The sequence below is a fragment of the Trichechus manatus genome, unplaced genomic scaffold, assembly GCF_000243295.1.
Source record: "Trichechus manatus latirostris isolate Lorelei unplaced genomic scaffold, TriManLat1.0 scaffold00104, whole genome shotgun sequence".
NCBI lineage: Eukaryota > Metazoa > Chordata > Mammalia > Sirenia > Trichechidae > Trichechus > Trichechus manatus.
Window position 1 is genome coordinate 1,817,087 of NW_004444040.1, and position 15,252 is coordinate 1,832,338.

General features: G+C 44.5%; 1 protein-coding gene across 1 annotated transcript in view; it reads right to left on the reverse strand.

Annotated features, from left to right (window-relative positions):
- The window catches only part of DNAAF9 (dynein axonemal assembly factor 9), a 139,879-nt gene that overhangs the window by 62,630 nt on the left and 61,997 nt on the right, over positions 1-15,252 (reverse strand). The window contains exons 9-17 of the mRNA XM_023737560.1: positions 14,834-14,870; positions 11,809-11,896; positions 10,459-10,535; positions 8,182-8,226; positions 7,742-7,787; positions 6,172-6,283; positions 4,966-5,036; positions 3,976-4,026; positions 3,295-3,382 (exon numbers count right to left, since the gene is read on the reverse strand). Coding sequence (XP_023593328.1) covers positions 3,295-3,382; positions 3,976-4,026; positions 4,966-5,036; positions 6,172-6,283; positions 7,742-7,787; positions 8,182-8,226; positions 10,459-10,535; positions 11,809-11,896; positions 14,834-14,870 — 615 coding nt within the window. The remainder of the gene's footprint in view (positions 1-3,294; positions 3,383-3,975; positions 4,027-4,965; positions 5,037-6,171; positions 6,284-7,741; positions 7,788-8,181; positions 8,227-10,458; positions 10,536-11,808; positions 11,897-14,833; positions 14,871-15,252) is intronic.

Here is a 15,252-nt window from a genome sequence, read left to right on the forward strand (position 1 = left end):
GAAGAGATCAATTATTTTGCCTACATTAAGATTAAGAACTTTTATTTATTAAAAAAAATCATAAATAAAAAGACAAGTCACAAAGTGGAAGAAAATATTTACAATATACATAACTGATCAAGGATTGGTATCCCAAATTTATAAAAAAACTCTTACAAATCTACCAGAAAAAGACAAATAATCCAAAAGAAACATGAATAAACAGCATGAAGAGGCATTTCACAGAACAACAATCTGGAACAACAATCAGGAACGTAATATTAAGCAAAAAAGCAAGTCCCAGAAGAACGCGCACAGTATAATTCCATTTGTATTAATTAAGTTCAAAAACAAGACATTGTTTGGGGATAGAGGCAAACGTGGTAAAATTTGAAAGTGGGCTCTTGAGGCTCAGGTACTGGGCAGTCTGCCTGGCCAAGGCCAGCAGGGCAGGGAGAAGAAGGGCAAATGAAGGACATGAGTGAATGGAAAGCTGCACAACAAGAAACCTCGTGATAGAAGAAGCCACTGTTCCAGAGCTGGAAGCATTTCAAGGTCAAGGAAGCACCATTCTTCTCATCCATAAGTAGTGTAGGGAAACATCTCTGGATTGAAAATCAGAAGACCTGAACTCCCTCTAAATGTTGCCATTGACTTGACTATAACCTCGGGTATGTTTTCAACTTCTATGGGGCTCATGATATAAAAGATCAGTTGAAGAGCTTTCCAGATAAATGCCCTAAGTGGATGGGAACAGATCAATTTCAAGCTCATCACAGTCTCAACTAGAGGCAGATTTACCAAGACACTAATGACACTTAAGCTTCAAGACCCCTCCTCTTGCCCAGGCCCCCTTCCAACACCATGGGAAGAGCCCTAACAATTTTGTATTATTTTTCTTTAAGAGAGTCCCCAAATTGTATAAACTTCAAGCCCCACATAACCTAGATCAAACCCTGGCCTGAACTCCAAAGTTAACACACAGCCAGGGGAGAACTCCTTTGTAAATTTCTGCTTCTATTGAATTTTCCTGCCTCAGAAAACCATCTACCAATTCAAACTAGATTTCCTACAGGAACTAAGAAAGTTTAAAATCTAAGCTCTCGAAATAGTGACTAGCAAGGCCCTGAAAGTTCCTGGCTGTGCCCTTTACTCTTGCTCAGAGACCTCAGGACACATGGAATCTTGCTGGATAACTCAATACAGTGCAAGATTATTTTTCTAACAAGGCCCTTTGCTATGAAGGTACAAACTGATTTGGGCAAATATCCATGCTAAATATTATAATTGGCTCCCCTATACCAAAGCACAACCACTTCTGTGTTGTGCCCACAACCTGCCTTTAGAACACTATGCAATCCTGCCCCAAGGCTGGTAGCACTGTCACACCACCCTAACTTCAGCAAATGTTCCTAACTCCCGAGTCTTCTGTGCTAGGACCTGGAGAGGCAGAAATGCAGGAGCTGTACATATGCATCTATGGACCACAGGCTTGATAACAAATTCTATTATCACTCCAGCATTATGTGGATGGAAAACCAGAACTCATTGTGCTTTGTCTTCTATGTGAATGGAGGAGGAGAAGCTGAACTGGTGATCCAAGAACAAGGAGAGGAATTTGCCACCAGATAGAATATATTCAACAAGAAGAACAAATTACCCAGAAAGAGGATTTACTTAGTAGAGGTTGAGGAATTTGTGGAGTAAGTCAGAACTCCGCCTCCACAAGAAGGCTATATCCAACAGGGGAAGAATAGGGCTCACAAGAAAATGTTATTTTGAGGGAGTCAAAATGGAGCATGGAGTGAATCCCTGTGAAATCCACGCAAGATCCACAAGGTTCTTCAGAATTTTATATCAGCAGAAACACTGCTACCGCGGACTGAAAGAGCTTGGAATGAAAGGATATTGTTGGACCCTTAGCCCCCACCACCAAATTCTATTGGCAGGAAGCAAGCTGATAAAACTACTCTGCTGCAAAGGTGCTACTTTTCATGAAAAAAGGATGACAGTGTAGCCACAAGCCCAGAGGGCAAAACCAAGAGCCCAGAGAGCTGAGAGCCAGGGAACTCCACCTGGAGTCTGCCCAGTGGGATTTCAAAGCTGGTTTGAACTGATGACTCCTTTTTACCTTCCATTTTCCCTGTTTTGAACCTGAATGTGTGTAACTCTTATCTTATGCCAGTCCTACCTTGTAAACTGCGAGCAGCTAACTTATCTCTTTAGTTTCACAGATGGAGAGGAATTGTGTTCAGGGGCTGTACTTAATGGAATACACTCAGGAACCTTATCTACATTTGATTTAGAAGATGTAGATGATGAGATTTTGGATTTTTGAGCTGATGAGATTGAGGACTCGGAACTGATGCTATCTGTAATGGGATAAGAACCCTTGGGAGAAGGTGACTGTATTTTGCATGTCAGAGAGACTTGAATCATGGGGCCCAGAGGATAGACTATGGTAGGTAGAAATCTAAGATGGCCCTCATAACCTTCACCCCCTGGTGTTACTACTGTGATCATGTTACATTATATGGCAAAAGACAGATTATCACGGTAGGTCCACTCTAATCATATGAGCCCTTCATAAGCAGAGAGTTTTTTCTGGCTGGTAGCAGACGAGGAAGTCAGAGAGATCTAAAGTGTGAGAGGGAGTCGACATAAGGGAGGTTCTCCATTGCTGAGATGTAGGGGGTCACTGGCCAAAGACCTCTGGGAAGAGGAGCTGAGAGAGGTGTCCGTGCAGCAAGAAAACAGGGACCTCCATTCTACAACCACAAGGAACTGGACTGTCAACAACCTGGATGCATTTGGAAGCAGATTCTTCCTCAGAGCCTCCAGATCAAGAGCCCAGTCTGGCTGACACCTTGACTTGAACCATGTGAGACCCTGAGCAGAGAATATGGCCACGTCTGCCTAGAGTTCTGACTTACAGAAACGTGAGATAATAAATGGGTGTGGTTTTAAGCTGCTATGCTTGTTATAATTTGTCACACAGCAAGAGAAAACCAATTCAGATTTTTGTTTGGGTCCACAGATTCCATTTCTGGATGTGATGTTGCTCTTGCCCATACTGAGAGCAATCCTTGGGCAGCAGCAAGAGGACAGGTGCAGTACTGGGGCCAGCCCTTCCTAGCACAAGTTTCCTCATCTGCATAGTGGGTGGATCAAAGGAGAAAGGCTCTAAGAAAACATGTCAATACCAGCAAGCCTTTTCAAACATCAGGTATATTATTAATCACAACACCCGTGCTGATAACCTGCAAGAAAGGGGACCCAGGTACAGTCAAGAATAGAAAAGTCAGAGCCTCTTACCTTCCTCAGGCCAGGACTGTGGATTGCTGGGATAAAGATATGCTCCGTCTCCTTCTGTTAGAAAATTGCCCAGGAAACACTCATCTTCCTTTTTAACAAAACAAAACAAAACAAAAAGAGCAGCTGATTTTTAGCATAAACACTCACAGAATCAAAATTCTTGCCAATTTTGCCTGTCTCCAAAAGCTGCTGAGTCAGATTCAGATATACTCTATTTCTTCCATGGTTTTTGGTATGTCCTGGCTGTCTAGCATGTTACTGATATCGTTGACTTGTGCTGAGAAAGGGAATGTGAAGTTCTCTGTGAATCCACACGCTGAAGTCTGCAGTGCTTGTCCATGTTTATACCCTCTGACTGTGAAAATTGGAAGCAGCTTTCCCTTGGCCTGAAGCCTTGGCCTCTCACCTTTACCTGCCTAGGCCAGTCTGGGATCTGCTTTTAAATAGTATTAGGTGATTTTTAAAAAACACCAAGAGACCTAAAAGGCAAAAAGAATCCCTCTAATTGTGCCCCCAATAAATGGTTATTTCTAGAACTTTGCTGGGAATGGGAACAGTACAAATAGGAAACGAAGACAAAGATGTACAAATCCTTTAATTAGCAATAAGGTGAAATAATCTGAATTTTTTTCTAAATCATTTACATTCTTTGTTAACAGTGAGAATAAGAAGCCTGCTTACCCTCACTGCTTGCTGGGTTTTCTCAGACAATTTTACTTCATTATCTTCTACCTGTGTCCAAAAGGAATGCAGATTTTCAGTTTACTATGTCAAAGCCAAAACCTTGCTGGGTTTCTCCCTGTGTTCAAATATTTCCAGGAGACTTGACGGGGCAGCCTCTCCACCAAGTCCTGTGCTCTTAGGCCCTGCTGTAGCTGAGAGAACTGGCTGCTGGTCATCAGGGATGAGGGTTCAAGGCCATGGTGGGCTCTCTCATGGGGACCTAAAGTCCAGCTAAATAGGCCTGTGATATCTGGAGAGCATGTGTTAGCTTATACTTAAACATTTTACTTCAGAGAAACACAACCGTTATTAGGGACGAAGGTAAGAGAACATATTAAAATATTTTCAGAGTGCGTTCTCATTTAAACAGTTCATGTCACAGGATGACTCTTGTCCTTCCCTATCCATAACAGAACCATAGAAACTGAACATAAACATATTCTAAAATAAGTCCTTAGACCACTCCAGACCTACTGCTATCATGCTTTCTGTGTCCCCAGGCACCAGAGTTGCAGCCCAAGTCCCACTGAGGAAGATGGGCCTTTTCCACATGGAGAGACACTGCTGTAAAAACTCCGCAGCTGCCACTCTGATCAGAGAAGGGGGCCACGTGCCTCACTTCTCACTATCTGTGTGACCTTGGACAGGATATTCAGCTTCTAAGCCTCAGTTTCCTCATCCGTAAAATAAGAGTGTTAATTTCTCCCTTTCACAATTTAACAGGGACCCAGATAACCTATTTCCTTTCTTTTAAAGCTTTTCCAAGATTATGAGAAAGTTAAATAGGTTAGTTTGTATAAAGAGAAAGCTGAGATAGAAACTTCCATTCCTGAAAGATAGCTAGTTCAGGATCAGACATCCCATCAGGGACTCAACAGAGGGGTTCTTCCTTAAATGTCCCTGGTTTCTCCACATTTAGGCCACTTCCATCAGATGAATGATACTAACCAGCCAGGAGCAGAATCTGGGTATGGCCGCTGTCAGGACTATGGAGCTGGTTTCTGTGGTAACAGTGCCATCTGTAGGAAGACCACAGACATGCCAGTTACTCCCCACCACCTGAGCTCACCTGCAGGGCCCAGAATACTAATACTCTTTGCTTTCTCTGGAGCAAGGGCTCCTCTTATTACTGTAAGGAGCCTGATGCCCTCAAAAACTGAAAACTTCCTTATCTGGGGACAGGGAGAGTGATAGGAGGATGAAGAAAGGTTCGCTCATGTGATAAACCTTATTATTTTTCACAAGAAACAGAAATAAATATTTAAACCAAGAGTCCTTGGAATTAGTTCTTCTTAGTTTTAATTTTTATCAAAGTAGTACATGTATACATATTAAAGCTCAAACAGTATTAGGGTCATCCTACCAGCACTGGATATTATAGTTCTTTAAATTTTTTGCCAACATAAAAGGTGGAAAATGGTATCTAATTATTGGTTCAAATTGCTGCTTCTTGACTACCAGTGAGGTTACCCAAAACAAACCCACTGCCGCCAAGTCAATTCCAACTAATAGCAACCATACAGGACAGAGCAGAACTGCCCTACTGGGTTTCCAAGGCTGTAAATCTTCACAGAAGCAGACTGCCACATCTTTCTCCTGCGGACTGGCTGGTGGATTCGAACCACCGATATTTTGGTTAACAGCCGAGTGCTTTAACCACTGTGCCACCAGGGCTCCATATATGCTAACAGAGTGAGGTATTCTAAAGCACCATAAAAAAAAAATCTGACTCCGACTTATAGTGACCTTGCAGGACAGAGTAGAACTGCCCTATTGGGCTTCCAAGGCTGTAAATCTTGACAGAAGCAGACTGTCACATCTTTCTCCCGTGGAGCGGCTTGTGGATTCGAACCACTGACCTTTCGGTTAATAGCCGAGTGCTTTAACCACTGAGCCACAGGACTCCTACTAGTGAGCTTGCATACTAGTAAATACATTCTGCCATTGGGTAGCTTGTGTTTTTCTGATTACTAAGAGCTCTTCATAAATCAGGATATATACCTTTTTACATAAATACCAGTTTGTTCCAATATTTTTACCAGTTTATTGCTGGTCCTTTGACTTAGTTTATGGTTTGTTTTGCCCCCTACCCCCACCCCGCAAAAAAAAAAAAAATGTTTCAAGTTTTGCTTTCCAAAGACTACAAACACTTACCCTTTTCTTTAACCAAGATCTGAGATGTCAAAAATGATTCTGAGAAGACCACAGATCCTAAGCACCCCTTTCCTCCTAGCAAGTCAGGAATGTCATAAACAGTCATACAAGCCTGTATCAAATGAGAAAGCAGAGTCACCCAGAATCAGACCAATTGCCAGTCCTAAGCCTTCAGGAAGAGACTTACAAGAAACAGATCATAAAGTACTGCTTTAAGACATATTGTGAAAGAATACTGGAGAGAAACCAATAGGGAAGGCTTCCAAGAGGAGGCAGAACTTCATTTCTGCCTGGAAGAGAGGACAGGATTTGGACAGAAAGCACCAACTTCCTACCTCTTCTTTCCTATTTCATTTGCTGCTGCTGAACGCATTCCTTAACTCAACAGTATGATTCTACTGGACTCCATTGATTATTTCCTAATCAAGTACTATTGTGCAAGGCACCTTCCAAAGCACTGCACAAGAATTCAAGGACAGAAGTCAGGGAGTTTAAAGTTTAGGAAGGAGATACAATATTATTGCCTAAATATAATATTCCCAATGTCTTGATGTCACAAAAAAGACTAAACTGGTTCTAAAAGAACATCAACACAAAATGCTGACAGATACGGGGTGGGAGGGGACACCTACAACAAAAACGTAAATTGTAGCCTTAAGAAGTCACCTTTGTTGTACTGTACTCTGTAGATGAGATGACCCTACAGACAGGAACTTTGAGCTGATTTTTCACTGGTGACGGTGGTGGGGATGTATTTGCAGTGAGCCATCCACACCTGCTCACCAGCTCCCATGACCAAAAGCTCACTAGAATTAAGGCTCAGGCAGTGGCCACAGAACAGACTCAAGGTATAACCTGTGGCCACACATATTACAACCAGAACCTTGGCTGGATGTTCACTATCCTCTTCACAAACTTCTTTGCACCAGGATGCACTGGGGTAAATGGAGGCCTTGGCTTGTGGCTGGGAGCAACTGGCCTGGAAACTCTGATTCCCCTAGGCCATGCCAGCCCAGCCTGGGGGCTGGGGAGGCTAATATCTCAGTGTACCTCAAAACCACTTCCCTGGCCTACCAGCATGCGCCCAGCACATAGGAAGCTCTGCTCTGACTACCCCACTTAGCTGGAGAGCTAGGCCCTTGTTGAGGGCATCAGTGAAGGCCTTGGAATACAGAGAAACCACTGAAAACTTGCTAGTCTGTGTCGAGCTAGACTCCTTCTGTCCTCAGCTCACATTTCCATACGATATCAGGGCAATCTCAGCCACGTGGAGGAAGGCTTCATAAACTCAGAAAGAGGTATCCCCCCTCAGTTAAGACTCTGGGTCCTGAGGCAGCCTAGGCATGGGAGTGTGGACGGGGTTGGGCCTGGCACAGCTGCCTGGGCACCCTCAGAAAGCACAGGTCCACCACTGCTGTGGCTGGGATGGCCCTGAGAACAGACCAGTTTCCTCTGGTAAGGGCTGGGTTGCCCAAGACCCCCGCTCACCCATTCACCCATTGCCCCCCACCCTGTGAATGCCCCTCTACAGGCCATTCCCAGCCATCTGACCTGTAACAACTCTGCTTACCGTCTTCACAAAGTATAAGCTATCTTCACCGTCCAGAGGTACAATTCTAGAAGAGGAAAAAGATGGGAGAGATATACATTCAACAGTTATTACTGCACTGAAATTTCTGATGTTCTCTGTCACGTTGGCAATGTTAACCCACAGACTCAGATTTCCCTCAGGGATTTTCAAAACACTGGGTTGCATGTATGCAGAATTGATATGTAGGCCACTTGGAGTGAATTACATCACACCCCCCTACCTGCCTCAGCCTTTCAGTAGGAAGTACTCAGGTGAGAGGGTCTCAGGTGAGCACAGACAGGCCCAGGCCCAAGCCCAGAGTGATGCCACTGCCAGGTGCACAACTATGAGAAGACCCATACCAGCAGTTACAAGGCAGCTTCTCCTCTCTGCTCCTAAAACTTGCCCCAAATAAGGACAAACCACAGCCATATACTTACCTTCCCTGATTATTCACAGCATGTATATGAAAAGCCATCTTGGAGCTGTAGATCAAAAACAAAACAAAACAAAACAAAAATAAAGTCAGTCTGCTCTTGCTGACTACTGGGTTGGTATCCTCCCCAGGCACTTGTTCTGCAGCAAACCTGCTCTGGACATTCATGGCCACCCAGCAAGGTGTGTGTCATCCTTGCCTTACACAGATGTCCCTCAGATACGTCAGGCACCTTTCCCAGGGTTTCATATCATTGGCAGGTGTAGGACCAGCATTTGACTCCAGTCACAGCCCTGCCTCTGTGAAGATTCTCAGGGATGTCTTGACTTTTAGACTGGAGCAGGAGAGAACTGTGTGACAGGACTGATGTCCACCTTCTGGTCAAGCTGCCATCCCTGCCCTGAGCCTAGGCAGAGGCCATGTCTCTGCTACCCACGGTCAACTGCTGTGGGATGAGGGGCATGGTCAGGGCTCCAGAGCTGAGGACGCTGAGGAGTAACCAGAAAACCCTTCTGGCTTCAACACTTCTTGTAAGAGGAAGTTTCTAAATTGTGTAAGTTTAATTTCTTGCCTTAACAAGTACTGGTCAGTTGCACACTTACTTCTTGTCCAAATTCATGGCTTCCTCCCTCCTCACTCCTCAGGAAAAGATCTGCTAATCTGATGGAGTTTGAGGGTACTCAGTGAAGTAACCCTCGTGGAGGGAAGAGAGTGGTTCTAGGTGCAGGACTGGCCGTGGGAGACTCTCCTCTCATTGCCTGGTGCTTTCTCCTTGTTCCTTCCTCTAACTAGGGGGGTACACCCATGCCAGGGGGCCTTGGATTACGAGGAGGCCTGCCCTAGGAGGGCTGAGTGGGCCTAGGCAAAGCTCCAAGGAAAGGAAGAGTGGTATGACTATGTCGGCCATGTCTATGGCAACAGAGAAGACCCCTGCTGCAGCAGCAGCTAACGCTTACATGCCAGGCACTGAACTCCTAATCGCTCTACAAGGAGCACACACCTCCATTTTCCAGATGAAGAAACAGATACACAGAGAGCTCCCTGACTTGCCCAAGGTCACACAGAGGGAAAGCAAAGGAGCTTTCTCAAACCCAGGTCTTCCAGGAATAGACAGGGCAGGTCTTTAGGGAATAAGCTTCCCCTATCCTCCCCTTCTCCCGGCCAGAGAAACAAGATCTACGAGACCCAGGAGCTAAGCCTTGCACCAAAGGGGCTATCAGAGGTTATCAGGGGTAGGAGACCAGTGTGACTCAGGAATAATGCTTCAATGGGCAGAGGGCATGGGAACTTCCTGGAACAGCCCCATGGCAGGGCTGGGAGCCCTTTGGGGTTCTGGTTCTTTGTTCCATTCCTGAAGCTGCAGCAATAGAACTCTTCATGTTAGATCAACTGACTGACATCTTTCTCAATGTTCCTTCTCACTATGCAGGGCAGTAGGTGTAAGAAAATGTGAGGCATGGAGCTGTGGTAACACAAGGCACATCCCAGAAGTATTCTCAAGGAAACTCCCCAATATTGGTATCTTTTCTCTCCTTTGCATAAAGGTGCACAAAGTGGTACTAATGTGGGGCAGTGGGTTAAGTGGACTGGGTTTGTGAAGGTTTAGCTACAGAAGGAGACCACACAGAGACCCACTGTGACATGCCTGCTAGGAGATGCGTCATCTTGGGAGGACTGCCAGGAAGCCAGATTCCCAGACTGTCAGGAGCCTGAGACACCACCAGGCTCAGGGTTTCTATGATTTGAGAGGCAGATGAGGCCCAGGGCAAGTCTCCTCTAAGGATGACTATCTTCATGTACCTAGGCCTCTGCCCCTAACAAATCTCACCACTCACATCCTTAGCTTCACCTTTCTAATCTCTGAAAGCTGAAACCACAGGTCTCCTGTGGTTCTGGAATTAATCTGCCTCACATTCAGCCTCAGGACATGTATGGGGCTTTTTCTCATATAGTTCTTCTGTCTCTGGCTCCTTGGCTTCTCAAATAAAGCCCTGATCATGAATGATCCTTCTTCATACCAAAACCCAAAACCAAACCCATCGCTGTCAAGTCGATTCCAACTTACAGTGACCCTATAGGACAGGGTAGAACTGCCCCATAGGTTTCCAAGGAATGGCTGGTAGATTCAAACAGCCAACCTTTTGGTTAGCAGCCTAATGCCTAACCACATTGGAATATTTCTCAAAGGAGAGAATGAATATAAAATACAAGTGAGAAAAGTTTGTTTTTTTAAACAAACATTCAAAAAAGTGCCTTATAGAAAACATTAGCCATTGCCTACCGTAGGGCTGCCTTAAATTGCATCAACTCATAGGAATCTAACCCAGATCCCAGGGTTTGCTCTGCTACCTCCTTGGCCTGTAAAACCAGTAACACAAACAGAGACAATTAGCTTTCACAGCAGGAAAAAGTACACACATCACTCATAGGGAGAGAGAGCCCTTCTAACACTTGGCTGGGAGAGACTATGCTCCTCCCCTCTACGTGACTACTCTGTACACATCAACAGACTACAATGAAAGCATACTGTTAGGGGAAACAGGTGCCTGCTTTCTTCAGGCTGGGTTCACAGGAAAAATACTCCATTCAGGCAGGTGGCACTCGAACTTGATCCACCTGAGAGGTACAAGCAGCTGGGCTGGTGCCAGTGGATTTCCGAGGCACCATGCACCAGAATGTGAGGTCTGGAAAAGTGCTCTAGGTGACTTTAGTACCTGCTTTCTCCTCCTCTCTCCCCTGGCCCTGGGGAGGACCACTGCCCTTAGAGTTTCTGCCAGATGCTAAGAATATTCAAAGAGCTAGAATTACAAAAGATCAGTCAAAAAACAAAAGTGTATAAGTACTGATATTGAAGGACACTCCACTGCAATGCATAAGCTGTCTGCCACACAGCAGCTGAGGTGCAGAGAAGTCCCAAGTCAGTACCAGGGATTCGAGTTCAGTGAGGAGGGGAGATGGTAAAGAGCTGGTGACTACGGCTACAGTCTCTCTGATATCTACATCATACACAACCTTTCCAATGTCAAATGGCTTCCTTCAGGAAAGGTCCTATTGGCATTAGGAGGCATCAAGCCGACTCTTCTCATCTCCTTACTGGGTCAGATATAGGAATCCAACTCAGCAGGGCAGGTTAACCGCAAGACAGCAAGGAAGATAATGGTCAGAGAATGAGAACACATGTGAATGTCTAAGAAAGGCAAGTCAGATCTCCTATTCTTTAGGGTTTTTTTTTTAAACACTGACTTATAGGAAGTCAAACTACATAGCTCAAAAAAAAACTTACCTAACTTTATTAAAGTTCATAGTAGAATAATCTATATTTTTTTAAATTTTTTAACTTTTAAAAGCCTTATTAAAACTATTAGAACAACATGTTACAGAATGACTTTTCTTTAATACAACCAGAGGTTCACAAACAAGTGCTGGTTGGTTGTCACTCATAAGACAACAGCACAGTCACAGGTGGCAGAAGCTCAGCGCTCTAAAAGCATCTCCGCCTGGTGCCAGCTCCACCAAGGCCCAACCTCACACAAAATTGAGTACCACAAGGTGTCCAGAGAATAAACAGATGGATAGGAAGTTTTATGTTAATATAACTACTAAGGAAAGAGAACCACAGTATTTAAATTACCTTTGTTAGACTGGAAGTTTTAGCATAACATGCAATGCCAGCCAGAACAGCCTCAACAACAGCGGCATATACCTGGGATAAGAGCCTACTTTAAAAACAAAAAATAAAGGTTAACTACAGCAGCACCGAGTTTCATCAAAAGCTGAATGCACACAAATGACATTCTCCAAGGAACTGATTTTTAAACAAAATGGAAAAAGTGTAAAAATGGAAATCATTGATTTCTAAACCTTTTTAAAACCATGTGCCCCCACTGATTTGTACTTTGCTCTTGTGAAACCATCTTAAGAAAAGCCACCTCCTCTGAGTTCTGCTCCAAAGACCAATCCTTCTTGTTTGTGACCCAACAGGAGAAAACTATGCGGGTGGTCTGATCCTTCTTTGTGCAGGAGCATCAAGATAGACTTGCTGTTTTTTCAGGGCAACCGCACCACACCTTCATGACATTGCCTCACCAGGCCTGCTGAAGGCTGGCTGCTCCTGGAACCTCAGGGGGCAAGAGAGATCACCCAGCTGAGCAGAGGCTGGGCTCCACTCAAACTCAAATTAAACAGCTGCAGACCACGCTCCAGGTAACATGCCTGATCTAAGGAACAGAGAATGCTTCTGAGGGGCTCTCTTGCCTCCCTCCTACCACAAACTTTGCTCTTTCCCATCTGACTTCTTACTTCCCAAGGTCATTATATGGAGGCTTTTTCTTTGCTAGAACTGGGATTGAAGACTGCTGGAAAGGTTCTCAGAAAATCCAAGTCTGCTTTCCTTTAAGGCAGGGTTTTTCAACCTCGGCATTTTGGGCCCAATGATTCTTTGTTGTAGGGGGTGGGCTGTCCTGTGCATTGTAGGATGTTTAGCAGCATCTCTGGCCTCTATCCACTAGATGCGGTAGCACCCCCCAGTTGCGACAGCCAAAAATGTCTTCAGATAGACATTGCCAAATGTCCCCTGTGACGATGGGTGGCAAAACTACCTTGGGTTGAGAACTACTACTTTAGGGGAAGAAGACCCAGGTTTACAGAGAGGGGGGTTCATCCATGAGGTGGAGGAAGGCAAGGAGAGGTGCCTGGCAGAGAACTGATAAAGCCTTACCTAACGATATGTCTATTTTTAAGTCTGTGAGAATCTTTTAATAGGTAAAGGAAGGTGATAGGAGTTTGAGGGCTGGAAGGAAACACAGAAATGATCTGGTCCAATCCTCTCGTTTTACAGATGAAGCAACTGAGGCCTAGGGAATTGGACTAAGTTGTCCAAGCCCACAGCAAATTAATGGCAGACCCAAACTCAGGTCTGCTCTCAGCCTGGTACTTTTTCCACATGCCACATCACATTACCATCTCCATTTCCTTCTTGGCACCTGCACCACACCTCCACATTTTAGGTAAGAAATTTGAACTGGATAGAAGAAGAAAAAGGGAAATAGAAATACTTATACTAAAATCATGGCTCCAAAGATCTACAACATATCCCGAAGATTAATGGCCAGGCCAGGGCAGATGGGTACACCCTAGTGGGAAGGGGCCTGGCAGGGACACTGACAATGAGCTTGGCCACTTTCAGGTGCTGGAATCCTCCACATTTTGACACTAAGGGTGAAGTTTTATAGAAGCCAACTCCAAAGACATGTGAAGATAAACCCCCAGCTTCATTAAAACTTCCCAAAGTACCAACACTGGTCAGGCCTCCCCTTGTTTGGCCTTCTCCTACACAGACCCTCAGACAAGAGCTCAATCCACAAGCCACCTGGCTACCGACACCTACAGTGGTCTGGGGGGAGGCATAAAAACCATGACAGGAGGGCCTGCTCTCTGCCTGGAGGGCGTTGCTGTTGCCTTCACTAGGACTCCACGAGGCCCAGTTCCACTAGCCCTGGGATTTGGAGAGTCTCCTGACGTGGGCCCAGGCACTCTTCCGTATTAGTCCCTGAAGCCGGGCACCAATGGGGCTCATCCACGGGGCCCTAAAAAGTAAGGGGAGGTGCCTGGTAGGACTGATAAAGCACAGCTCGCAAGGGAAGCACGAGCAGGTACAAAGCAAGACTGAATCCACCAGTATATAAGAAAATAGTTGACTTGTTGCTAAAGTGAAGAAAACCCTCAAAAAAACTGTACACACCCTATGATTAGAGCTACATAAAACCTAAATGCATAATAATAAAAGAACAACATTAAGAAGTGCCAGAAAGGAGGAATTATGGCTTCTTTTCTTTTCTCTATTTTTCATATTTTCTGGAGTGTGATTATATTATTTGTATCATATATTTTTCCAATATAACTTCATGGATCCTACCCCCAGAAATTTTGGACTCAGTAGCTGTGGAATTGGGCCTGGGGTACCTGTATTTTTGAAAAGCTCCATAGGTGTTTCTTTGTGGCCCGTCATTGCTGGCCTGAGGAAGCACTGGTCTAGACTTTACCGGTTTATACTGGGATATTTATTTAAATAATAATAAAACAGTATTACATTCATATTTCTGAAGGAGAATGCTTTTTGGAATTCAGCAGCTTCAGCATTAATGAGTTCATTTCCTGTCTTTGGTTTCCTGCTGCATGTAGGGGAGAGAAATCAACACGAGGACCTTTCTAAGGGTGCACAGCCTGGGTTCAGATCCCAGCTCTGCTCCCTATGCTTGAGCGTCAAATCCAGAGAAAATAATCCTCAGACCAGATGCGGTTTCACATAGATTCTCTCAATGAGTTTCGGGATGTCTTATTTTTAAGAAAGTCCCCAATAAAAAATACACTATGTAGGAAACATTAAGGAGAGTTACATCATTTATATGCATGGGTGCTGCAAGCAGGAAGTTCTGCAGAGAGGAGCAGATGGTAAAGCTGGCAGGGCCCTCCAGCCTGGACTCCAAGCTGAGAGACAGGGGTTGGGAACCTCCTGGGAAGCTACACAGTTATGTGTACCTCATAAACCAGGTGTCCTAACCACTGCTGATCTTAAAAAGGGAGTAGACAGGGTAGCCACAACTTCTGGATAAACTCAACTTTAGGAAAGAAAAATTAAAATAGAAATGAAAACTTACATTTGCTCAGCTTTCTTGGGCAGCTTGTTGTCATCACCTGTGAAAGATCAACATGTATTAAGAATGTGACAAGATCACAGGACATGCAAACATTCACAAGGAAGCTAGACTTTCTTAATTTTTAAAATTTAATTGCAAAGAGATGTCAGTAATTACATTATTTTTTTTTAATTTTAATTTTTTTATTGTTGTAGTTTAAATGAAGTTTACGTCTCTAGTCTCCCATACAAAATTCTATACATATATTGTTATGCGACCCTAATTGCTTACCCCATTCTGCAACAGCACACTCCTCCTTTCCATCCCTGATTCCCCATGTCCATTCAACCAGCTCCTAACCATCTCTGCCTTCCCATCTCACCTCTGGACAGAAGCTGCCCCTTTGGTCTCTTGTATCCACTTGAGCTAAGAGGTACACT